At 41.6% G+C, this 25670-nt stretch overlaps 1 protein-coding gene across 4 annotated transcripts in view; it reads right to left on the bottom strand.

Annotated features, from left to right (window-relative positions):
* MYO5B (myosin VB) overlaps nt 1-25670 on the bottom strand; it is a 357700-nt gene that overhangs the window by 4797 nt on the left and 327233 nt on the right. For 2 of the 4 annotated variants that reach the window (XM_043546334.1, XM_037902508.2), the window contains exons 30-39: nt 22915-22992; nt 19457-19655; nt 15566-15659; nt 12927-13070; nt 10301-10452; nt 8606-8695; nt 6534-6684; nt 5006-5291; nt 3712-3886; nt 967-1047 (exon numbers count right to left, since the gene is read on the bottom strand). In XM_043546334.1, the coding sequence (XP_043402269.1) occupies nt 967-1047; nt 3712-3886; nt 5006-5291; nt 6534-6684; nt 8606-8695; nt 10301-10452; nt 12927-13070; nt 15566-15659; nt 19457-19655; nt 22915-22992 (1450 nt within the window). The remainder of the gene's footprint in view (nt 1-966; nt 1048-3711; nt 3887-5005; nt 5292-6533; nt 6685-8605; nt 8696-10300; nt 10453-12926; nt 13071-15565; nt 15660-19456; nt 19656-22914; nt 22993-25670) is intronic. The other 2 variants (XM_043546335.1, XM_027817527.3) reach the window with 1 other exon arrangement.

The following is a 25670-nucleotide window of genomic DNA, read 5'->3' on the forward strand; positions in this document are numbered from 1 at the left end:
TATAGCATATCTGACTAGAAAATGGAAATCTTATCAGAGAAAGCAGCATGATGGGGCAAGAGCAGCTCTTTTGCGTAAATGTGTTATTTTACCCAGAACATTAAGACCAAAAAAAAAAGTCCATATTGCAGATGTCACTTACAATACAATATTTTTCTTGTTTATCCAATCTTGTTTTGTCTTTGTTTTACAATAAAAAAGCGTGAGTGAATTTGAACAAGATGTTATGCCCTGTTATGTACATGTACAACTAATATGAAACCAATTAAAGTAATGTACTAAAATTAAACAAAAACCTGATGAGTAATTCTAACGATTAGATACTGATAATTCCCATTCTAGCTATTTGTTAAATGTAAAGTTACTTTGTGTCTTGAATTTAAATTAATTTAACTTCATGTTTGTATACCACCTTGCCTTTTGTGGTCAGGAACAATCCCATGATGCAAAGGTAGAAGTGCTGACCATTACATTCTGGCCAGTTCTGATTAGGCAGCATCTATTTACCACTCATGAACTGCCTCTTGTTGTTTCAGTTGGATATGATATGCTTCACTTTTCTTTTTAAACTGTTATGTGATGTTCCTGTGTTAAACAGTGTTGAAGGACTGACACATCCTTCCCCAGAGATGGCTGAGTTTCAGTGGTGGGTAATGTGAATAGTTGCTAATGTACTGTGAGGCATTCTTCAGGAAGAGAAGTTTTGTAGAACAGTAAGATATTACTATTTAAGGATGTATACGTGAAGGCTTCAGTAGGCTGAGTCCCTTTAACAATCAGAGAACCTTTGATTACAAGCACTGAACCTTCATAATCATGTGTTAAAAGCAGAGAGAGAAGTAAGATGGAACATTAATGCTAAATCGATACCACTTTCTCTTTGGATTTTGACAGTTGCTGGTCTCCATTTTACATAAGAACTTTCACTGTTGGTGTTTGTCTCCATTTTATGGACATTTAACTTACCTGAATGTTTCGGATGAAGGCTACTGTCACACGTTCTTCAAACTCATTAACAGGAGTATAGAGATTTAATATTTTTACAATCTGTTGGAAACAAAACAACAGGGTTTTAGATGGCCAGCAGTAGCTGAGCTTCTCAATGGCATGAAGCGCTGCTACCCGGTTTCTTCATGTTGTCACTTTTGTAGAATTTTGCATCAGTCTCCATGTCGGAGACAGCTAAGGTGTGTAAATTGAGGAACTCCTTCATTTCACTAGAGAAGGTTGTGGACTAACCATCTTAACTTAGTGTAAATACTCAGAATCTCAAGAAAGCTGAACGGAACTGAACAAGAAAAACTTGTACGTAGAAAATAGGAGATGAGTGTCTACAACATGCATCTTTGAACGTCATTAAACCACCTGTGCATGAATGACCTGAGTAATGGCGCAAGCATATTTCGATTTTCTTGTGCTCCGTTGTTCCCTTCCTGGTGCATGTTATGTCCTCAAATATTTGTCAAGTCCATCTTTTAGAACAGTACTTGTCAACTGGTGGGTCGCAACCTACAGGTGGGTTTGTGGTGGGGACACCTGCAAGGTTGCACCACATGGGGTGAGAAAAGCCCCATGGGCATTAGGATCCAGGAAGACTCTGGATAGACAACCTGCTCCCTCCTTCATACTCCTGCTGCCACTCTGGCTGCACCCTTCCTGGTCTTAGCCCAGTCTTGCTGCAGCTCCTCATCCATGGCCCTCAACCCCCTCCACCCACCCAATCCACTCAGCTTCTGTGGAGGACAAGTGTTAATTCAAAAGGCTGCACAGATGGTGGTGGAGAGAGAATTAGATCACCCAGCACCCCACACTACCCCTCACTTCCACCCTTTGTCAGATAAAAGGGATGTACAATTGAATTTTGAAGATTAAGGACCTGCTCCACTGAAGTCTACAGGAGTTTTGCCATTGATTTAAATGGAAGCCTGATCAGACCCAATGAGCAACTGGTACATTGAAGAAGCAGTTATCAACCTTTTGTCACCTCAAAATCTACTCATGAATTCTTGCTCTGAGCACAATTTTTTAGGATAGAGTGGGCCCTGATAAGCTGCTTGTGGATGCTGGGTCACAAAGACAGAGCCACTGATTTATACTTTAAGCTTCCCAGGGTAGGACCCTGGCCTTCATGGTCTCCTGATGCCCCTAGCAAAAACAGTGGCACTGTGAAACGTTCTATATAATATGATTCTAGCACTGTCACTCTGAACGTCTGAATCAGTGTGAAGCAATGCAAACAGTTAAAAGCATGGTTGAGAACTCTTTTTGTTCAGAATATTACTAGGCTAAATCATCACTGGGATTCAGTCTGTTACAGATTGATTTTTACGTTCTCAGTCATTTTGACTTAATTAATTACACCCATGTGACAGCCAAGCATGCATCTATACCATGCCACAAGTCCTAGACCATTGTGATATCAGAGGTTATTCAGCCAATTGCCCTCCTTATTCTACAGCTAGTTTGCATACAAGTGGTTATATGAGGGAGTCCGCACAGATGATGGATTACTTGGCCCAATTGCCACACCTGTATGGCAGCACAGCCTTTCAGCTACTAGGACTGAAAAACAGTGACATCATCTGAAAGAGCTTTCAGTCCCTAAAAGAATATTCTATATTATAAAAGAATATTCCATGGTGTAGCATGCATCTTGACCTCTACATGCTGCAGTGAGAGAGACTGGCCTGTACGCTGAAGGGATGCTGTGGGAGATCTCACCTTTTTTCTCTTCCGTTTTGTAATGAGTGCCCCAGAGGCATAGATTTCTGCTTTACTCCTCTTTCTTTCCCTTCCCATTAAATACACTTCTTTGTGACGTTTGGTCCAAAAAAAACCTCAGAGCTTTTATTCTGGAGGCCTGGAGCACTTACTGGCAAATGGTTTGTTCATTATCTACCAAAGGCAAAGCTGGAAGGCCGCCCACAGGCCAACAGTAAATCAATTTTGAGGCACCACTGCTACAGATTTGTAGAGGATTCTTGTTATTATGTGAGACATCCCCACTGGTCAGAATAGCAGGGTGGTTTTCTTACAGTTTTACAGAAAACCTATTGCATTTAAAGGAAGTAACACTGACTATTCAGCAGAACTGTTAGTTATGAGGACTGAACCACAAGTGTTTTCTCCCATTGTAACTGCCTGGGTTGTGTATGTTCCTCAAGCAGGTGGGATGGGCCTAGCTAAAGCTGGAAGCAGAGGAGGTGGCATCACTATCCAGGGAAGTCACAGCTGGGCCCTGAAGCCACGACTAAAGGAGGAAGAGGAATTTGAAGTGGGGGCAGCTGACTAAGAGATATGTGTGCATTACCCACAGCTGAGTCATCTGATCCTGATCCTACCCTGCACAGCAAATGTAGAGATTACCTGTCAGGAGAGTAAGAAGGCTTGGCAGCTAGTTTCTTGGCAGCAGTAGCAGCTGGGAGGGCAGGATGTGACCAGAAAATTACTCAAAAAGGGTATGTCCCACCCAGCGTGTGACACTTGAGGAGTACCATGTTCTAGAGCAGTACTTCTCAGGCTATCTGATGTGGGGGACCGGCAATTTTTTTCCCCAATGTGCGTGCAGACCGGCAGCCGATGGCTCACGGACCGGCACCAGTCCACGGACCACCACTTTGAGGAGCACTGTTCTAAAGCATCCTTACTGCTGTAATGCACAGGAAAGAACTCACACCTGTTTCACAGCAAACGTGTCCTCCAGTCCCTTACCTGCTGCGTAGTGAGGGATGTACATAAGGAACAAATAGCCTCAGCATCTTCTGAAGTTTTCTTTTTGAGCTGAAGCAGTTGTGCTGCCTGGATCAGGGGCTCCATTGTCTCTGCTGCTCCACTCTGTTGCAAATTCTTCCCACGCAACCATTCCTCCAGCTGGCTTATGTTATACCTGGCCCCACACAAGTAAGATGTCAGTTGAAAGTTTCCTTTTGAGGGCTCATTTACTAGTTCAAGAAACATTGCATTGCTGGAGCGAGTGGAGTTTTTGATGCAGATGGGTGATACATACTGATCAAGTGGTCTTGAGAACCAGTGCAAACTCCTGGACTCCACAAACCACAGGAGAATATTCATAAAGTTATAGGCTAGACTGTATTTTGCGGGGTAGCGGTAGAAGGGCACAAGCAGCTAGATTTTCAAAGGTATTTAGGTGGCTGGTGTGATTTTGAAAAGTACCTAAAAGCAAGTTAGGCACCTAACTTCCATTGATCTAAATGTGAGTTAGTTACTTAACCTGCTTAAGTGCTTTTGAAAATCCTACTAAATGCCTAAATACCTTTGAAACTCTGACCCGAGGTGCCTCCCCCACACTCCCGTGCGTTGGCACAGTCCTAGTCTTTCTAATCTCAGCATGCAAGCAAATATCATGAGGAGTTTGTTTTTAAGTCATCATTAATGTTTATGACAAAAGGCAGTTGGATAGGTCTGTGCCATGGGAGGTAAATTTTCATTGCTATTTTGTACGGTTGCACTAAATACCTTCTGGAACCCCCATAATCACAGCAAATTAAATACCTATTAAGATAGATACTAGGCACCTGGGCCCTGATTCTGTAATCAGATCCAGGTGGACAGAGCCTTGTGCCTGCCTGGAGCCCATCTGAAGTCAACAGGGATATATGCACAGGCTCACAGGTCTGTCTGCATGAACCTAATAGCCTCAGATATTACTATGGTGGGCACGTTAGAAATGTCTGTGATACTGCAGTATAGATAGGCACTGCAATGAGCATTTAAATCAGAAACACAAAGCGAACAATCTGTTGCAGTTATTAAGCAATTGGAATTCAATTTAAATTCTGCTCCTTCCTTCCTGCATTTATTCCTGGACTTTTGTGGTTTCTGATGCATCCTCTATTTTATTTCACACAGCTTTCCTGGTCCCATACAATTCCCTCCTTATTTCTGATTGAATATTTAGTCTACTACCTTCCCCACTGTACAAAATTAACAAATTGCCTGTATATAAGCAGGTGCCTTCCCATCACTGTCTCAGCCAATGTCCTACCTGAGCTGCATACCAGTGCTCCACGAACAGACATCTTTTCTCAGCAGGAGGTTGTTCAGCGTTACTGCATTGATCATGTAGAAGAGCTGCTTGAAGACTTGCTGAATAATCTCCGGGTCCAGGCCCTGGTCACACAGGATGCTATGAAACGTATTCATTTGGCGAATGACTGCGTCTAAGCTGTAAGAGTTGTCACCATCTACCATGCTGGATGATCGGTTCCTGTAGCCCATTGGCTTCACGCCTGACAGACCCTGGATGCTCTCACTTTCCAACATTGCAGACACTGGGGGGAAAATTTCAGAAAGGAATGGGGACAAGGCCTACATTTCCCTATAAATCACCAGGAGTGATTTGTTAGCTTACCTGTAATCTGTGGTTTATTTTATGTAGTTGCTAATGTGCTACATTCTACAAAACAAAGAAAATATTATGTCCTAACGATAGAAGGAAATGACTGGGATCCAGGAATTGTTAGTTTCTAATCCCAGCTTTGCTACAGATTCTTTCTGTGGCTTGGGGAGAGTCACTAACCTTTCTGGCATCTGTAAATGGGGATAACTTTAATTTACTGTATTTACCTTGGTGGTGTACTTCAGTTGGGAAGATTAATTAGTTAATAGCTATAAAGTAATTTGAAGGTGAAAAGTCCTATGTATTAATGTTAAGGAGAAGAACTCACTTAACATACTGTGAAAATTACAAATACCTCTGCACAGAGCTATCAAACTCTCCTTATAGTCCCAGCCTGTAGCCTTAATCAAGTCTACATTTAAAGTGATTAAGTGGTTGAGAAAGAAGATTAAAAGAAATAAATCTGTATCCATTGGCTAAGTAACGATTAATGGAGGGATATGACAAGTCTCTCCAAGGCGCAAAAGGCTGCACATGTGGAGATGGTATAGCACAGTACAAGCATGTATAGGTAAGAGGGTATGGTAACAGTTTTAAAAGAATGTAGTGTAAACTAACAGTCTCCCAAGGGAAGTGGTGGAAACCTTATAGCTAGAGAATATATATTGTTGAAGGGAGCACTCCTTCGCTGGCAGGAAGATGGACAAAGTGATAAAGGTATTTTCTCTCTCATTATTCTGATGCACCCTTGTAATGCAGAATAGTGGTTTTGTTTGTTTGTTTTTGCAGACTTCCCTTCTCTCATGAGATTTTTGGTTGTACAGTTGCATGCAAACTTCATATCCATGTCAGTGCTTGGAATGGAGGACTGGGATTAGAAACAATGTCATAGCTCCACTTCTTGGCACTACCAGCTCCCCAAAAGGAGGAGGAAGATAGACTATTCCATCACTGGGAAAAATCCCATTGACTTTCCCGTCACTTCAAGCACTGTCTCATACATGAACTTTCTAAATAAAGCCACCAACCATAGTGGCCTTCTCCAGAGCACATTTCTTAAACTGTTATCTGTTTTACGCCACCACATGCTTTCGTTTGGATGGGGAGAAGTGTTGCTAACACAGAGCAAAGGTCTCATATACACCTTCACATAATATATATACCCCAAACATACCTATCATTGGTTGCAACATGCCTTCTGCTATCTTAAAGAGCTGCTGATAGATCTGAATGGAGAGGTCACTTAAAACCTGCCGGTACTCCGTGAGGTCAAAGTTCTTAAGACAGTGTTCATTCTGCTTAGCGGTATTTTGTGTCATAAAACCCTAAAAACAAAATAAAAAAAAGAGAGACCAAACCCCCCTGTTCTGTTATTCCGCCTAATAACAGTCCACTGACATCACTGCATAAAGGCCTGTAAAAGTAAATGAAAGTGTAATGTTTCTAAAATGCTACCTACTGTAGATTTTGGTCTTAACAGTTGAAGAAAAGATCAAGACTCATAAATCACCTATGATTATTCAACAGCTTATTCATAAGTTATTAGAATTTTTTAAAATGAAATATCATTAAGTAATCAGCTTCATTTTAAATTTCAGCACGGGGAAAGGAATTCCAATTAATTAAAAGATAAAGCATGTTTCCCACTGAATTGACTGTTTCAGTTCCCTATTAAACACTAGGCTACCCATTTATTATATCATGAGTGTATACTCATTCAGAGCCACCAGGAGCCACATATTTTAATCTGAAGGTTAAAACTTCTTTGTAAGAATGGAAATATTTGCATGATAATAAAATATTTTGACCTCTTGGTTAACTTATGAGTTATACACTAAAAAACCTGATTTTTTGCAGGGGTCTCACAAATTTTTCAGCTCTGTTTTTAATAAACAGCATGAGAATTCCCCTTACCAATTGCATTGCTTCCCTGCATTTCCAGCTAAGGCTCTGATCCTACAATTGGATTCTGTAGCATGGAGCCTTGCACTACTGCAGCATCAGTGGGGCATCTGCATAGGCCCAGGAGATCATCCTAGCAGATATAATGGCAGCATGGCCGAAGTTTGAAATTACCGTGGTTTCTCTTCTTTTAATGCTCCTTTGTTACAGTACTCTTGCCAAGCTAGTGTTACAGTTTTGGGAACAGGGATTCTTCTTAAATGCAGTACTGCTACAGAGACAGCAGAGGGCACACAGAAGAACAAACCACTGTTACTTACCAAGCCTTACTCATACAATTCCTTTCATACTGTATACAAATGATTGGCTATACAGTGTCCCCCCGCATTAGAATCTACAGAATCCTGACAGATAATTTGATTCCAAGGAAATGTTGGGCCTATACCAATATTCTTGCCTGTAACCTTTGAAGCGTGATGGCTGGCTAGGTTTAACACAAATCGAGAGTGAATTAGAAGGAAACTACACAAGCATCTCTATATTCCAAATTTTGGTACCATAGTATATGGCTGTACATACAGTAGTATAAACAGCCCAGTGGACAGGTACCATATAAAGATTTTTTGTATTACTAGAACTGCGATAATCTGATTTGGCCACAGATTATCAAAACTGATCGACACTAAACTGAACAGGTGTGAAAACTGTGAAACTGTATCAAGAAGACTGGTATAAGAGGTTACCTCCTCTCTGAAGGAACTATGTTCTGATTCGTAGTTTTGATCTCATGCACCTCAGAAGTTCAGAACTAATTGAGCACAACTTAAGAAAAAGCAATAATTTTTAGAAAAAAGATTTAAACCCATTTTTTCTGTTTAAAAATAATCGTAATGAAGGGCCCGATCCTGCAAACTGACTGCATTGAAATCAAAGGGAGGGCTCTCAGTATTGGACCCAAGAGAAGACTTTTTCAATCAAATAACAGGAGCGGCATCCTAATTGTGAGTTTGACCTTTGAACATTGCTAGAACTAGAGGGGAAAGTTTTATACTAAGTTTTAAACTAAGGGTCTGATATTCCAGCCACGTTTTACACCAGTATTCCTCTATGAACTTCACAGGGGACACTCCTGAGTGACACCAGAGTCAGTGAGCAGAGACTCGGGCCCTTGTAAGAGTCTCTCAAAGCTTTTTACCATTTCAGCATGATTATTGATAGTTCAACATCCTAGTTTGACCCCAGGTATGGGGTGCCTGGAGATGAGCACTTAAGTTGAACGAACAAGAGATTTCAAAACTGGGTGAATGTTTTTCTGAAGCTCTGTTCTTTACATAAATGTCTCACCGTATCCCCGCTGTACTGCTTTAGACAATGTAAGAGGCGACAGGTGTTAGCCAACCAAAATGACGTCATCTGAAAGTCATCATTGTGTTTCTGTGAAGAGCAAAATTAACATGTGAGATTCCTCTTTGGCATATGAAGCTGGTCTATTTCAACAAGGTGGTTGTCCGAAAAGCAGAACACCACATGCAATGAACGACATGCTATTTTCATTCCTGCATGAGAACTCTGTTCCCTTCTGTTACCATTGCTGCTACTAAATTTTGCTCTTAATTACAACAGTGTAACTCCGGAGTAATTCCCTTTGAATCTCTGAAGTTGCTCTGAATTTGCAACAGTGCAGCACAAAGCAGAACGTGGCCCATATAGTCATATTAGCTAATCAAATCGCATGCTTCAAAGCATAAACAAATCACCTGGATTAGGAAGGATTCTTCACCAACACGTATGACACTGTTCATTTCCTTAGATGCATCATATTAGTTTGCTTTGCCATTCTCTGAAGCATGAGATATAGGCCACTGACAGAAACAGGACACTGGATTTGATGGTCTACTAACTATTGGAGACATCAAGAGATGTGGCACTGTGCATAAGTTTAACCAGTACCACTACGGTATTATATCTGACGTGCCCTAGGGCCTCACTCTGAGTGCGAGCCTTCTGTTTAACAAAGAGCTTTCTTAACTTACAAAGGAAGCTGAGAGGCACCACTGTGTGGCGTAGTGGATTGAACACGTGCACAGTCACCAGTAATTTTGAATTCCAATCCTACTTTGACAATGACTCACGCATTGGCATCAGGCAAGTCACAACCTTCCTGTGCCTCCGTTTTCCCATATATAAAATGGATACAAAATCACCTCCCTTACGAGGCAGGCGAAATAGCAATTAATGTTAGTACAGCAATTTGGAAATGAAGAGCACAACGGAAGTACTAAGTATAATTAATAATTCTATTTTTGTAGTTCTTTACTGTACTGCGGCTACACCCTGGAAGATTCTTTGGCTAAGAACTGAATGTTAATTAGGATGAGATGGCCCTGCTTGTGCTGGATCTTTAATGATTCATCCCACTGCAGAAATTTCATTCTTTGTCTTTGCTTGAAATGAAGCCGCGCCTAGCTGAAAGAGATTGGGATAAACGGTTATAAATCAGAGTCTATTTTGGTCTGGAGTGTGGTGGACATTAAAGCTATATGTGACCAACACATTAGGTTATAACACAGGTACATAAAAGAGCCAGCCTCTCCTGTTCTCAATTCAGGCGATTTAAGAAGCAAAAGCCAGAAGGGAAGTAAAACAATGAGTTAGCGGGTCAGGAAGCTAAAAAAGATTAGTAGCAGAATTAGTTGTGTTCTATGGATGGTTCACTCACTGAGCATCTCTCCTATCTGTAGAAAAGTAATCTGCATCTAACTCTTTGATGATTTTTAAAACCCACATGTACTGGGACAATTTTATTATCTATATTTAGTTGATTTTTAAAGAAAATCCCAGAGTAAAACAAACAGGAAAAATCAATGATAATATCATCATGTCAATATTATACTCAGGGCATGAGTTTGTTGAATATTTGCATGATTCCCATCTGAATCTGAAAAAGAGAGACATCTTTAGGTACCTACTTCAACCTCAGTACTAGAATGTTATATCACATGCAGCCTTAGAGCTCATTTTATTACAAAGACATCATACCTTTAATACTTTCTTAATGCCGTTAATGGTGGAGGTGAGTAAGGAGTGTACTTTCTGGTCATCATTGATGTAATCTGCATGCCTGATACACATGTAGAGGATGTAAGCAGGAAGACATGGAACTGTGGCAGAAACTGTCTGTAGTTTGAGATCTAGAAGTGGAACAAAAAAAAAAAAGGGAGTCTTTTACAACCTAACTTTTGTTAGCTGAGCAGGAGAATCAGAAGCAGTAAAGATGTGTGCAAACCACCATCCCACACATCTGGGAAAGATCAGTTCTGAACGTTGCAACTTAAGCTCACCTCTGAGAAATTCCTGAACTTCTTGGAAATGCTTCATACAAGCTGCCGCGCTATCGTGTACAGAAACAACTGCAGAAATACCATCTACAAAACCTACTCTTCATCAACATGCTGAATCAACATAGCACGTGGTGGAATTTACTAAATATTTAATGTGAAAGCAGGGATTGCCCGAAGAGGAGGAACTTTAAAAGTAACTGCTGTGATCTGGTACCATTCTTTGTTTACTTTTTGTAGAGTTTCACTATGCTTGGGCGTGATAACAGAAATCATAAACACTAATGCATAGTGAGGCAAGTGTGACAAAAACCTGAGTATTGGATGGTGGTGCGTGTGCCAGCAGTGGCTCCAACCAAAGCCTTCAGTATAAATAGCGCTCAAGAAGGTGCACATTGCAGAGACCTCAGAATGGATAACATGACAAAATGTTTCTGTTCCACAGGCCTACAAGAAGCTGAAGGTCTGTATTGTAATATCCCTTTTCCATGTGTCAACCCATCATGGTGTAACAATTATTGCCCACTTTAGGAATTACTGCTTCATTTTAGCATTTTCAATGCATTGTCATCCTTGAGTAAGAATTATATCTAACAACAACAACAGGATGAGACAAATTGGATGTGAATTTATCACTGACGTAACTCCATTGGAGTCAATGAGTTTCCTATGAAGGCATGAATTCTGTCCATACCATTTTAGAACGTTAAGTAAACAGCACTGAATTTAAAGCACACTTCTAAGTGGGAAGAGAAAACACAGGGATGGCTGCTTATATGAGACAGTTGGATAAAGGAGGTTCTTGATCTGATCAAAGCACTCATTACTTTTGTTTTTCATTCTCTCTTTCAGGGCTCAATGTTGCAAGGTTCTGAGCACCTCGTGCGGGGTACTCTGGACACTCACAGTTATAAGCAAACACATATTGTGCTGGACTTCACCTGGAAATAGTTCAAAATTTCTGGGCCAGGGGAATCTCAAGTCATGTGTCACAGATGCTGGTTACTATTTGTTGGAAGACTATCAGAAGTGTGGCTAATTACTAGTCCCTTGGGGGTTTGCTGGGCAGTTTGAAGGGATTATCCCCAACACTGAAATCAACCTGATTTAAAAACAAAAACAAGAACACCTTCCAAAACCCATTGTTTTTATAAAATTCTTGAAACCGTTTGAGAGATTTCCCCTGGCATTGCCCGTGCAGCCCATTCTCAAATATAATGGAACTCTTCAGAAGTGAGGAGCAGGATTTATGTGCTGTCAAACCCATTTCTAATATGCTACTATTTACATGGTACCAAAAGTGTGCTAGATGTGTGAAGATATGGGGCACAGCACTGAAGAGGTTCAAACGGGGGCTACCAACTCCAGGACACCAAATTTACTTCACTGATTTGGAGGGGAAAAAAGTCCTCTCTTCTGGAACAATCACTTTTCCTTGAGTCTTCATTATCCTCCAATTTCTGGATTCATAAAATGAAAGTCACAGGTGCCCTTTACAAATTATATTGAGAAACTTCAAATTTGTAAATTCAAAAAGTGGGAGGAACCTCCATCCTTATCCTTAGCTATACCCCTCCCTCCATCTGCTTACAAGGAACTATGCAAACAGTTTTATGTTGGTAAGCTATTAATATAGAATATAAACCCAAGCGAGGACTCAAGGTTGGTTTATTCGCTGCTTAACCTGTCCTATATCTGTACACGTCAGAAATAACTGTGTTTATTTACCCTAACAAAATACTAAATGAATGAAACATTCCAGCACTTGCTTTCCAGGAATGACTGGAGAATCAGGTATAGGACCTCATTGCTATTAACCTGAAAACAAATTTTTAAGTCTAAAAAAAGTTATCAGTAAAACACATGTTCCATTCTTTTCTTTGCAATTATGGACTTCAGACAATTTAATCTAAGGGAAAAAATCAAAGCTAGCTGAGAATTTATGCCCTATTTAATAAAGCACTGAAACACATGCTTAACTTTAAACACGAGTTTAAATCCACTCTTATTCTGCAAAGCACTTAAGCACATTTTTAAATAGTTTGCTGAATCAAGGTCTTAGTTAGGTAGCTGAGTACCCACATACCTTTAATATGCTCAATTTAGAGAGGTTTTACAAATATCGAACTATGTTAAACCTTGAAATAAAGCAAACTCATTTGAATGGTTAAATACACACACACACACACACACATATATATATATACACACACACACAAATAAATCCTGGAGTGATACAAAAATAAATTGGGTTAGTATTTCATATTTTAATGGTTTAGAAGGAAACGGAAGAGGGAAATGGAAGGAGAGGCAAATAAGGTCCTAACCTGTAATGAGGTTTCGGATGAGAAGTGGCTCATCTTCCTTGTAATATTCCAACATTCCCTGGAAATCTTTTTCCTTCCGTTGGACAGTGACTTGCCTGGTAAGCTCGTGACGCTTCCTCTCTGTGTGTGCTGTAGCTTGGGTCGCTGTGACGAGAAAGAGACAACTTTGAAGACAGCTGAATGAATCACCGAGTGCAGTACTTCAATGATAACTATGCATTACACGTCGGATCCAAAGTCTGTTGAAGTCCTTTGTGTCTTTCCTTTGACTTTAATGGGCTTTGGATCACCCGTGTGAATGTGTGATATGAGTCTGTTATAATATTAGCAGCTTTAGATAGACAGATAAAGGACCAGAAACATAACTTGAACTCCTCATTCGGGCACAACTCTCACTGACGAAGTAAAGGGTGCAAGATAAGGCCTAAAAAACTACAAACATTAGTTCCTTTAATAAATGTAAGATTCACTGGACAAATATTCAGAAGATGGTGACCTTACTGGAATCTTATGAACGTATTACTAACACTAACAAAAGCCAGGCTTTGGGAAAATATGCATAAGCAACATATCCTGTGGCAGAATGCACAGCAAAATTGAAAACTACCGTTTTACGCTGTCGAGTACCTACATACAATTTTAATCAAATGGAAAATTATGAAGGCTTAATGCAAGTAATGGTAAATGTCAGTCGGATGCATTACAGTAAATTACAGTGACAAAAGCAATCTGCACCATCTGTGCTACTGTGAAATTCCCTGTTTATTCAGCTTAATTTCACTTAATGTCTAGTTTTCTGAAATCAGTTCATAAAATCAGAGCACCGTAGTTTATCACTGTATCCAGTGAGGAAGATAAATAGTTTCTGTGCTATATACATAGCTTGTCCCCATATTATTTTCTCATCAAGGATGGAGCATTTTTCAACAACCTTTCTAAATATCTTTAATATCCCTTTATCAGTCACAGAACAGAATTACTTAAGAGTAGGTGGCGTTTCCTTCTAAAACACTATGTGGGCCACAATATACACTGCATTAAAAGAACAAGGGCCACTGATGGTATGTCTACACTACAAAATTAGGTCAAATTTATAGAAGTCGGTTTTTTAGAAATCGTTTTTATATATTCGAGTGTGTGTCCCCCCACAGAAAATGCTCTAAGTGCATTAAGTGCATTAACTCGGCGGAGTGCTTCCACAGTACCGAGGCAAGCGTCGACTTCTGGAGTGTTGCACTGTGGGTAGCTATCCCACAGTTCCTGCAGTCTCCAGAAATGAGATTCAAAAGTTCGCGGTTCTTTTCCTGTCTACCTGGCCAGTGCATCTGAGTTGAGAGCGCTGTCCAGAGCGGTCACAATGGAGCACTCTGGGATAGCTCCCGGAGGCCAATACCGTTGAATTGTGTCCACAGTACCCCAAATTCGACCTGGCAAGGCCGATTTAAGCGCTAATCCACTTGTCAGGGGTGGAGTAAGGAAATCGATTTTAAGAGCCCTTTAAGTCGAAAAAAAGGGCTTCATCGTGTGGACGGGTGCAGGTTTACATCGATTTAATGCTGCTAAATTCGACCTAAAGTCCTAGTGTAGACCAGGGCTGAGAGTCATTAAAAGGACCATTTCAAAACCCACAGCATGTACCAAATGTCAGGCAGATGCTTTCTAGTAAGAGCTGAACATCCATTCTCGGCTCAATTCTGTGGGTGATTTATCAATTTTAAGATGATCCACATCAACAAATTAAGGGAGGTGGCAAGATCCAGGATCTTTGGAAGAGATTTACCATACAGGGACTGACAACATCCACTGAAGGTAACTGAAAGATCTCAACAGAATTTGAGCAATAACTTCCCAGTTACCTCCACCCTTTGGTTTAGGACCATACATTGAGGACGGATGAGGTGACTGAAGTTTTTTTTTATCATAACAGTAACGGAGACTAAGTTTCAAGAGTGCCCTAAGCATGGCTTGGGGTGGGGTCGGGTAGGTTAAAAACTTGGGACCCAATTCTGTTCTTTCACACCAGTTCAGATCTCACTCCATTGAACTCAATGAGTTCACCCATATGGTAAGGTGGAGTGACACAGAATTTGGCCATTGGAGCTGAAGCAGAAGTTCTTGTGCACATCCATCTGGAGAGCAAAGCATACATTTCACCTGTGTCTAGTTGTTTCACTATAGAAGACTGCTGGGCTCCTCCCCTTCCCAAACAGAGTATTGCACCAAAATAGAATATAGAAGAATTACAATTGGAGAGGTCACAGAGACTCACTGGTCAACAGAGAGCTTTGGGGCAGCTGCAGAACAGAGCCTCTGTTTGTTATGCCTATTATAGGCACGCCAAGAGAAGTTTGACTCCTTCTCCCTCTTGCTCTGAAGCCATGAAGAATGAAGAAAGTGAAATGAGAGTCATACACATTGTTTCTATAGGAGAGAACTGACCAGCATGTATTCGAAGTGGGAGAAAAAGCTTCTGAGAATGACATGTGCAGTGATCCTTAGGGTGTCTATGGGACACCTACATGTTTCTCTCTGGTGTTGGAGGTGGAGACATAAAGCCAGAGAACAAAACCCAGAGACCTAGACTGAGCCTAGAGTAACAGAATTCCATTTCCCCGAGAAAGTAACAAAACCAGAATTACCTTCAAAATCCTGGACCTTCTTCATGTAAATCTTTAGCTGTTTCTTCAGCTTCTTCTCATTCTTTTCTAGTTTCTCTAGTAACTCTTTGAGATCCTGAAAATTAGGAAAAAGGATATTTAAAAAATTGCCCCACTGGCTGATCAGGACCCAGCCCTCTTGGATACAAAGACACTGAGAAGTACATATATGCTGTACTGAAGCGTGTTAAAAGGTGTGTGCAAATGCAACACTCTGCAAAGCTTCCCGGAGAATAGTGGTTTACTTCTCTCCATCGATAGATATTTGTACTATGATCTGGATCCCTGAAAATGTGCAGCACTTCAGGGTCAATTTCTGCAGCACAGATAAGAAAACATCGGCCTTTCAGACTTGTCACGTCCACTGCCATCTGCCAAATTCCTGTGGCCAGGAATCACCCAGTCACCAGGGAGCTTGGAAGGACAAGGTCAGAATGGCAGCTGTACACCGCTCCCTGCAGAAAGCTTTTTTATTTGGAAGGACTGAAAGGTTTAAAAAATTAGCCTATCTACATACATCCAGTGTTTAAAAAAAACCACACACATTGATTTGTCTTTGCAGAGGCCATTTCAGTCAGTGTCAAACCAATCAGTCATGTAACTTGAGCTCCTCCTTTTCACAGAAAAGTAGAGAAAGCATGCTGTCAAGTTTCTCCTGTACACGGTGAGAGAGAGGGAGAAAATGGCAGCTTTCAAATGGTTTCCTACATGATGTTATTTTAAAGAACAGGTCTTTCTTCTTTCCCCAGCAGTGATCTTCTGATCCAGAATTTATGGTGCTAGGGCCTGATGCTGTGAACTTCTGAGTTCCCTCAATTCCCAATGAATCTCGTAGGACTGAGAATGCTCAGCACCTTGCATGTCCAGGCCCGCAATGACTGCTTTTTCAAATGTCTTTTTAAATAATATTGCCATGGTATTTAAAGCACGACTCTGCTCCAAATAGTGACTCCATAAAAACGACAGGAGGGAGTCCCATGTTCATTGCCTTTCAGTGACTCCCATAAAAAACCTACTCAGTTTACAAGTAGACAGATTTTTTTTTCTCCCAAGGCCTGGGCTACGTGCATTTTTTGTGCTGGTTTAATTATCTCAAGGTGTATGCAATTATTTTGGTTAAAAAAAGTCATAATGGTACAATCCCTCGTCAGGATGCAGTTTTATATCAATAGAAAGATGCTTCACAGCTGATTCTCCTTCCCATACAAGATTAATTATAATGACATGCGGCACCTTGATACCGATATAATTGCGTCCACACTAGTGAGGCGGTACAGTTTCAGCTGTACCAGTATAGTTAGAGCAGCACATCTTGTGTGTGTAGACATGCTCTAATTGACAGGCCTGCGAACTCACCCTAGGACCTGAGAATCCCACCTCATGTACCATTGCCAGAATCAAAGGGTTTGCAGGCCAAATTAGGCTTTCAGTTACATATGTGCTGCCTCTCACGCATGTAACAGGTCAGAATTTCACCCTGCAACTGGAACTTTATCGTCATTTGTTTTTTTGATGATTGGTGAGCGAGGCAAGAATCCAGTTCCCTCTCCTACCGTTGTGCTGACACTGGTGGTAGCAGGAGTAAACCGCAGTAAAACTTCTGTTTGTCACTGAAATCAACATATGTGATTGTGAACACCCAAAGGGCACAGTCGTATTGAGTAAGGAGTTGCTGAGTCACACTTCGGAGTAGATCTGCACTTCAGGTGCTTTTTGGAGAAGAAACTCTTCTACATCTGACTCTTCTTCCTAACCCCCATATAGGGCAAGTCAACACTACAAAATGAAGTCAACCTAAGTTATGTTGACGTACAGCCACTGCAGAAATGACATTGCTTTTTCGTGTCCACACTATGCTCCTTGTGTCGGCGGTGCATGTGCTCCCCAGGAGCACTTGCACTGATTTAATGACCAGGGTGGGGAATTGTGGGATGGTTTCTGAAAGGCAGCAACAGTTGATGTCAGCAATGCAGTGCCTACACTGACCCTGTATCGACAGAGCTACGTCAGCCTAAAAGCTTCACCTCTCACGGTGGTGGAGTTAAGTCGGCGTAGCGGGCGAGTTACATTGTCAGGAGTGACATTTTAGTATAGACACTTACAGAGCTAAGTCCATGAAAGCTGCCTTACGTCAAGCTAAGTCTGTAGTGAAAACTAGGCCTTGGGCTTTGTTATTCTGTATCCTATATCCCCATACTACCTGTCATCCCCACCCTTTGATGGCTATCTAAACAGTTAATCACCCACTAAATGACTGATAGGCTCATGGTGCTGGGTTAGGATGGGCTGTTTTGTTTTCAAGGCATAAGCATAAATGCTGTATATTAATCGTTTGGCTGGATCCTGCTCCCATTCAATACAATGGCAAAAGTGCCATTGACTTCAACGGGATAGGATAAGGGCTAAGCTTTCCTCCTTTATCTCTTTTTTGCTGCCACAGTCATTGCAGGCAAGAGATGCACCTCTGCCAAGGGATTAAAGTTGAACACGTTGCACAGCGAGCAAGAGATTTTTGTTTTGCTGCATGACATACTTTTCCTAACATGGAGGATTAAGAATGATAAAGAATGTGTTAACAGTTGCCCCCAAAATTGGTCTCATGGGGTCTCCCCTCTGAATGACTGTTTAACATCAGCGGAAGAGGAAATCATTCTTCCATCTGTCTACATGTTTACATAAATAAGCCCAGGTCTCCTGATCCTGACTCCTCCTGGAAGTATTATACAGTAGGTAATGATTTATAGTTTATCACCTCAGGGCTTTATTTCCTGGCTGCCATTCATATGTAAATGGTTCAGACATGTCTGTTTGAACGTGATAAAGTTCTCTAAAGAGACGATCCTGAGTGAGGCAGCAGCATCTACCCACCCACCCAGGCTCAGGAAATGCCAATTCTTATAAATAAGGCTATGATTTTGGCACACACATTTTCAGTAAATTTCACAGCACAGGTGTGCAAAAAAATGAAAAGTCATGGAAAGATCACCAAATAATGTAGGTTTTGCCACATCACCATACAGAAGACTATTGGGGCTGCTGAAAGTGAGGCACTGTAGGGAAGAGAAGATTTGGCAAGCAAGCCCACCCTGCAGCAGCAGGTCCTATCCCATGGGACGGGACCTGACTCCCTGCTCTGGGTGTTGCAACCTGGCACATGGAGATGCAGTGCCTCTCAGGTATGGCCCATCCATAAATGGAGATGGCAGGGCGGATGGGCCAAACCCGAATGGTGCTGTGACCCAGTGCACCAGGTCACCATGCCACTCAGTTTGGATGCTAATCAAATGTGTTTTTACAGCCACTTCCAAGATGTCACAGACTTTATTCAAATTCATGATTTCTGTGACAAAACCGTAGCCCTGCTTATAAATAACATTAATAGACTCAGAGGTTTAAGGTCAGAATGGACAACTATGATCATCTAGTCTGATTTCCTGCAGAAGACAGACCATAACATTTCAACCATTATTCCTGTTAGTGGAGGGAGTTATTCTTCCCTACTATGTATATTAAAGCACACAGGGCCAGACTGTGGCCTTAAGCCATTTTGCTTATGTCCAGAGAATGGCAAAATGTCACTGGGTACATCACAAAATATGACCTTTTACACCAGGCAGCATGACTTCTCCTACTCACCATCCAACCCTTATAAAACAGCGTTTCAGTACTCTACAGCAATAGCCCACTGTGTTGTTGGAACACCACTGGGAGTGACTGGGATCTAGCTTACGGGAAAGCAGCTCTGCTGGCTAGTTGTGTGTTCATATACAAGGGTGGATGTGATGGGAGTGCTTCCCATCTTACCTCTATCAACCACTGATCTGTTTTTACAGTATAGGTCATGAAGGACAGTCATTTTACGTGGTCTCTTACCAGATTTTCATTTGACAGACGTGTGATTTCTTGCTGGATGCCAAATTCCACCTGGGCCTCTGGTGGTAGCTGTAGGGTCTGGAAAAACACCTGCTGCTGTTTCTCCATCTCGTCTCTCAGGGTTTCCACCTGGGTTTTCAGAGTTTCCACCTCCTCTTCGTGCTCTCTCCTCTGATCCTGAAGCTGGGCTTCCAGGAGCCTGATAAGAGGAGGAGTGAAGGGACCATTATGATAATCTATTCTGATCTTCTGCATTAACCAACCAAAGTACCCCAGTAACTTCTGCAACAAGCTGATGACTTCTGTTTGAGCTCTAGCATATCTTTCAGAAAGACACCCAGGCGTGGTTTAGATTCAAGTGATGGGAAAATGCTACAAAGATCCGTGTAGTTTTGTGGGGAGGGAGACAGTTTGGTGCTAAGACCCTGGTCCACCACTCACTGAAGTTAACGAAAGGACTCCCATTCACTTCAGTGGGCACTGGATCAAGCTCTCGATGTATTACATCAAAGTTACACTTCTCCTACAAAGCAACGGTAAGGTGTTTGGTTACTGTACTGTACATCTTTTGCTGAGAAATCCAAATATCTAAAATACTTTTAAACAACAAGATAAAAAACAGCCAAATATGAATTAGTTAAGACTTAAGCCCAGATTGAAACAATCACCAGTGATTTCAGGTGTTTCCATTTTTGGATGCCCAGTCTGAAACATCTTAAAGCAGCCTGATTTTCAGACAGTGGATGCGAAGCAGTTTCAGGAAACCAGGCCCCTTTCAGTTGGCTTCAGCTTTGCACCCAAACACTGAGATGCCCCAAACCACTAGTCACTTCTGAAAATGTAGGCTTAGCTTTGCAGTGGAAAATGTCACACGGACTCAGACACGGAAGGAAGACTGCAAGAAGTTTGCATTTTCCATTTTTAAAAAAAATTCTTTTCTAAGTCATCCTGAAGAATAACAAGTTAAATAAACCCCTTAGAAAGTGCATCAAAGGAAAACTGAAACTCTGGCGGCGGCGGGGTGTGTGTGTGTGTCTTTAATCACAAAAGGAGAAGAATTCCATGTGGACGAACAGCATGTCGTTCTGTGCAGCGATAAATTAAAGCACAAGCTGTACTTTCAGTAAAATGGACCGTATGAGCCATTTTTGTGCCTTTCTCTTTCCTTTTCCTCCCACATACCTTCCTCATCCAAAGGAAGAACGATTCATCACATAAAGGTTACTGCCCTCCTGAATGCGGCTGCACTGCTGGGTGTACTGATAAACAATGTTTAGCAAGTTAATTTATTTTTAAGGGTACCAATTATAGTGTACCAAATGGAAATCTCTCCCTTAGTGCTTTTAAGTATTCCAATAGGATCTAAACAAGATTACAAATGCTAGCAAAGTGGTTCCAGCAAGATTGAATGGTTTGAACAAGGGACTGAAAGTTACAAAGTCCGAAGCCTTAGCTCTGTCTCTGCCACTGATTTCCTGTGTGGTCTTCAGCAAGGTACTTAATCATAGAATCATAGAATATCAGGGTTGGAAGGGACCTCAGGAGGTCATCCAGTCCAACCCCCTGCTCAAAGCAGGACCAATCCTCAACTGAATCATCCCAGCCAGGGCTTTGTCAAGCCTGACCTTAAAAACTTTAAGGAAGGAGATTCCACCACCTCCCAAGGTAACGCATTCCAGTGTTTCACCACCCTGCCAGTGAAAAAGAGCATGCATGACTTCTGGCACATGAATCATCCCACTAAAGTCAAGAGAACTATGCTTGTGCTTAAATGTAGCACATGCTTATGTACCTTGCTGAATCAGGGCCTTAATTAGGGCAGGTCAAAAAGGTTTTCTATCTAAATTGTGCTTCAACAGAAAACAGTTTTCAACAAGCCAAAGTTTTGTGTTTGCAAAGTGTCTGCTTTCCATGGAAAATGTTGTCTTTTTGATTTTCAGCTGAAAACTTTTCAGTTGTTCTGTTCAGTGGAGTCCAACATCCTCCCCATTTTCTGCATTTGTACATACATACACCCACCCAATATCTGTCAGATGGAGTTAATAATGGACATGACCATGCTGACATATTGTCAGGAGTTAATATTGTGTTGGGCTTGGAAGGTGCAAAACCTTCCACTATGCTAAAAAGTACAAGTTTTTTTCAAGATGCAGCTTCATATGGGATCAAGTTGAATCTGAACCAAACACACAGACAAATATGGTCCTCTTGTATTTGCAGTTCTGAGGAATGTAGGCAGCCAATCAGCCCAGTCATACATTTCAAATTATTCTCAAAAGAACTGCTGCCCTCCCTCTGGTTGCTCTAAAATTGACACTACATTTTAATAAATATTACTACTACTTTCCCCCTGATAGTGCTTTTCATCAGATGATCGCACTTTACAAACACGGATGGAGAGGCTCACAACACCTCTCTGTGAGGCAGATAAGTATTATCATCCTTGTATTACAAAAGGATAAAGTGAGATGGTAGAAAGATTAACATGTAATGATCAGACATTCTGAGAACTGTAAATAGTATCAGAATTGGGAATAGGCTACTGGGAACTGGGACTCCTGGATTCTACTTTAACCATTATTCATCCTCCCAAAAGGTGATTAATTTGGAGAAGTTATTACAGAAGTACTGTCCTTGCACAGGGGAACACTGAAATTGCAGGAATCACCTGCAATGTGTCCCTCTGATATATTCATCCACAAAATAGGAGTGCATTGGAGTGAGTGTCAGAGGTAATCTCCAAGCAGTAATAATTCTCCTCCTGACACACTTCTGGACATTGGATTGAGTGGAAAAGGAGTAATTCAGGTGAATTTGAGCATGCAAAGAGGACAAAGAAAACAGTACATTTAAAAGGGACTCAGCATCCTTTCTTACACGTTTATGAACAGATAAGAGAACAGCACACTTTAATACACTTTACAAAAGGAGAAGTTCAGTCAGAGCTAAAGGGACTATAATGAGACACTTGGGGCGAAACCCTGACTCCACTTAACTCAGTGGGAGTTATGCCATTGACTTCAATGGAGCCAGGAGTTGGTTCATGAAATACCGTTGTTCCTCCACACCACATATAAATATCTCTAAAGCACATAAGGCCGAATCCAAAAGGGTGCAGCACCCACAAACAGGGTAAGGTTTCCCAGCACCTCTGGGGATCATAGATACAGTTTCGGTGTGGTACACAATGATACGTTTGTGCAGCAATGTTGCAGAACTACATCCCAACCCAAACTTTAGTTGGTTGCTGCATTCCTAGAGATGGGCGTGAGTGCCAAGGACCACAATTTCCCAAAACCTTAGAAAGGTTCCATCTCCCCCTCAAAGTTATGGTGGTTCAGCTTGGGTTAGCCCCATCTCCAATTCCTATTGTAAAGGACAGTGAGGCAGAGAGAGTCCATGTGAGCGTCTGAATGAGGCGGGGGAAAGGAAAGAGGAAGAAGAAAAAAGCATTTGACCTGGCAACTTGCTTTAGGCCCTGATAGGCCAAGCCGAGCTCTCCATCTTCATTGAGATAGCCCCAATCCTCAGTCTTGCTAGAAATAAAGGACAGAGAAAAGGAAAACAAGAGGACAGGAAAGAAAGGCAAAATGTCAGTTGCAACAGAAGGGGGGAAAGTAAGGAGTCCCCATTACACTCAGGCAAACTTTTTAAAAAAAGAACAAAACGTCATTAAACTCTCTTCCCTTTGGCATCACTACTAAACTGTACATAAAGAGCCCTTCTCTAGTCCGTCGTCAGAATCCTCTTCCTACCCCTGTAATATCACAGTCAGACGGTTGTGCCCCCTTCCCTGGTAATACAAGAGTCGCCGTCAGACTCTGCACTCCTCCACCCCTGTCATGAGTGGAGCCACTTTTGCCAGCTCAGATGATTTTATTACATCTTGTCTGATATTTGCCATTTTACTTCCAGCCCCAGCTTCTGGAGAATCTTAGCTTTCATGTTCATACGTGGTTAGCCTATCTGGAGACAAGCTGGGAAGTCTGAGCCAAATGAACTCAAAAGGCTCAAAAACCAGAAGGCAAATTAAAAGAAGCCAACATTTATTATCTATTAAAATCTCATGATTTGGGGGGTGGACATAACTCGTCATTTTTAAAATTTGGGGTAGGCACGACTGGCCTCTCAAAGGTAAGCAAGCAATATCATCCCTTTTCATGCGGAAAAGTCAAGTGACTTGCCCAAGATCACAGACTGAGTCAGAGGGAGAACCAGGAGTAAAACTAAGGTCTTCTGACTCCGAAACCTGCGCTCAAGCCACTCAACAGTGTTGCCTGCCATGATAGCAAATTGTGATGTTGCCAGCACTTGCTTGTGACAGTCAATGTACAACTCGGACAGGGATAATCTATTGTCACACAAGAATCCTAGTAATTGAGAAGAAGAGTGTGGTAGTTTGCCACATCCTATATACTTCTAATTTGGATGAGTGGGGCTGTCGCTCTCCATGGCAAAGATTTTATGGATTCCTTTTCCAGGTGGGCATGGAAATTATCGACCTGGAGGCAAAGGGGGAGGATAAACAGTGGAATTAAAGAGTTAGGAAAGACTGAAGGAGGACAGAGAGAAAGAGCACAAGTACTGCTGGCCAGCTGAGCCACTGCATGCTGCTCCTTCAGTCAGTGGCCGTGCCCAATACATGGAAGCCTCAAGGGGCAATACTAGGCCCAGCAGTCCTGACTGAGGATGCGGGTAAGGAAGGTCATTTGTGTTGATAGCAAAAGTCCTGGGAAGAAAAGGGAAAAAACAATGGAAGGTAAAAACAATTCAAAGAAAGTAATCAGTTGTGGTCTATTGCTAGCCCTTATTATAGCTTGGATTTTAGTTAGGCTTTTGACAGTGTTTCACATGACATGCTCATAAGTGAAGTGTGGCTTTGGTGAAATTACCCAAGGACTGCAGAAGGGCAAGCATAGTACCTATCTTTAAAAAGAGGAACAAAGAGGACCCAGGGAATTACAGCCTAACTGATACCTGGAAAGATACTGGAACAAATTATTAAAGAATCAGTTGATAAGCACATAGAGGATTATAAGGAATTTTCTTCTTTGAGAGGGTTGCTGGCCTAGTGGATAGTGGGGAAGCAGTAGACCGGATATATCTTGATTTTAATATGCCTTTTGACACAGTTCCACACGACACTCTAATAAGCAAACAGGGAAATATGGTCTAGATGAAATTACTATAAGGTGGGTCCACAACTGGGTGAAAAGCTGTATTCAGTAGTTATCAATCGTTTGCTGTCAGACTGCGAAGGCATATCTAGTGAGGTCCCACAAGGGTCAGTCATGGGTCTGATACTAGTTAATATTTTCCTTAAAATCTTGGATAATGGAGTGGAGACTATGATTATACAATTTGCAGATGACACCAAGATGGGAGGGGTTGCGAGCACTTTGGAGGACAGGATTAGAATGAAAAAGGACCTTGACAAATGAGAGAATTGGTCTGAATTCCACAAGATAAAATTCAGTGAAGACAAGTGCAAAGTACTTCTCTCAGGAAGGAAATATCAAATGCACAACTACGTTTGTACTGCTGAAAAGGATCCAGGGGTTCCAGTGGATCATAAATTGAATACAAGTCAACAATGTGATGCAGTTGCGAAAAAGGCTAATAACGTCCTAGGGTGTATTAACAGTAGTGTCATATGTAAAATGTGGGAGGTAACTGCCCCACTCAACTTGGCACTGGTGAGCCTCAGCTGGAGTATTGTATCCAGTTTTGGGCACCACACAGTTTAGAAAAGATGTGGATAAATGAGAGAGAGTCCAAAAGAGAGCCACAAAAATGAATAAAGGGTTTAGAAAACCTGACCTATTAGGAAAAGTTAAAAAAACACTGGGGATGTATAGTCTTGAAAAAAGACTGAGAAAGAACCTGCTAAACAGTTTTTAAATATGTTGAGGGTTGTCACAAAGAGGATGGTGATCAATTGTTGTCTAAGTCCACTGAAGGTAGAACAAGAAGTAATGGGCTTATCTGCAGCAAGGGAGAGTCAGAAAGTTTTTCCTAATACCTATCCTATCTATAAAGGGCAGTTAAGATCTGGAACAGGCTTCCAAGGGAGGTTGTGCAATCCCCATCATTGAAGCTTTTAAAGAAGAGGTTGGACAAACACCTGTCAAGGATGGTCTAGGTTTATTTGGCCCTGCCTCAGTGTAGGGGGGTGAACTTGATGACTTCTCAAGCTCCCTTCCAGGCCTACATT

The sequence above is a fragment of the Chelonia mydas genome, chromosome 5 (genome assembly GCF_015237465.2).
Source record: "Chelonia mydas isolate rCheMyd1 chromosome 5, rCheMyd1.pri.v2, whole genome shotgun sequence".
Lineage (NCBI taxonomy): Eukaryota > Metazoa > Chordata > Testudines > Cheloniidae > Chelonia > Chelonia mydas.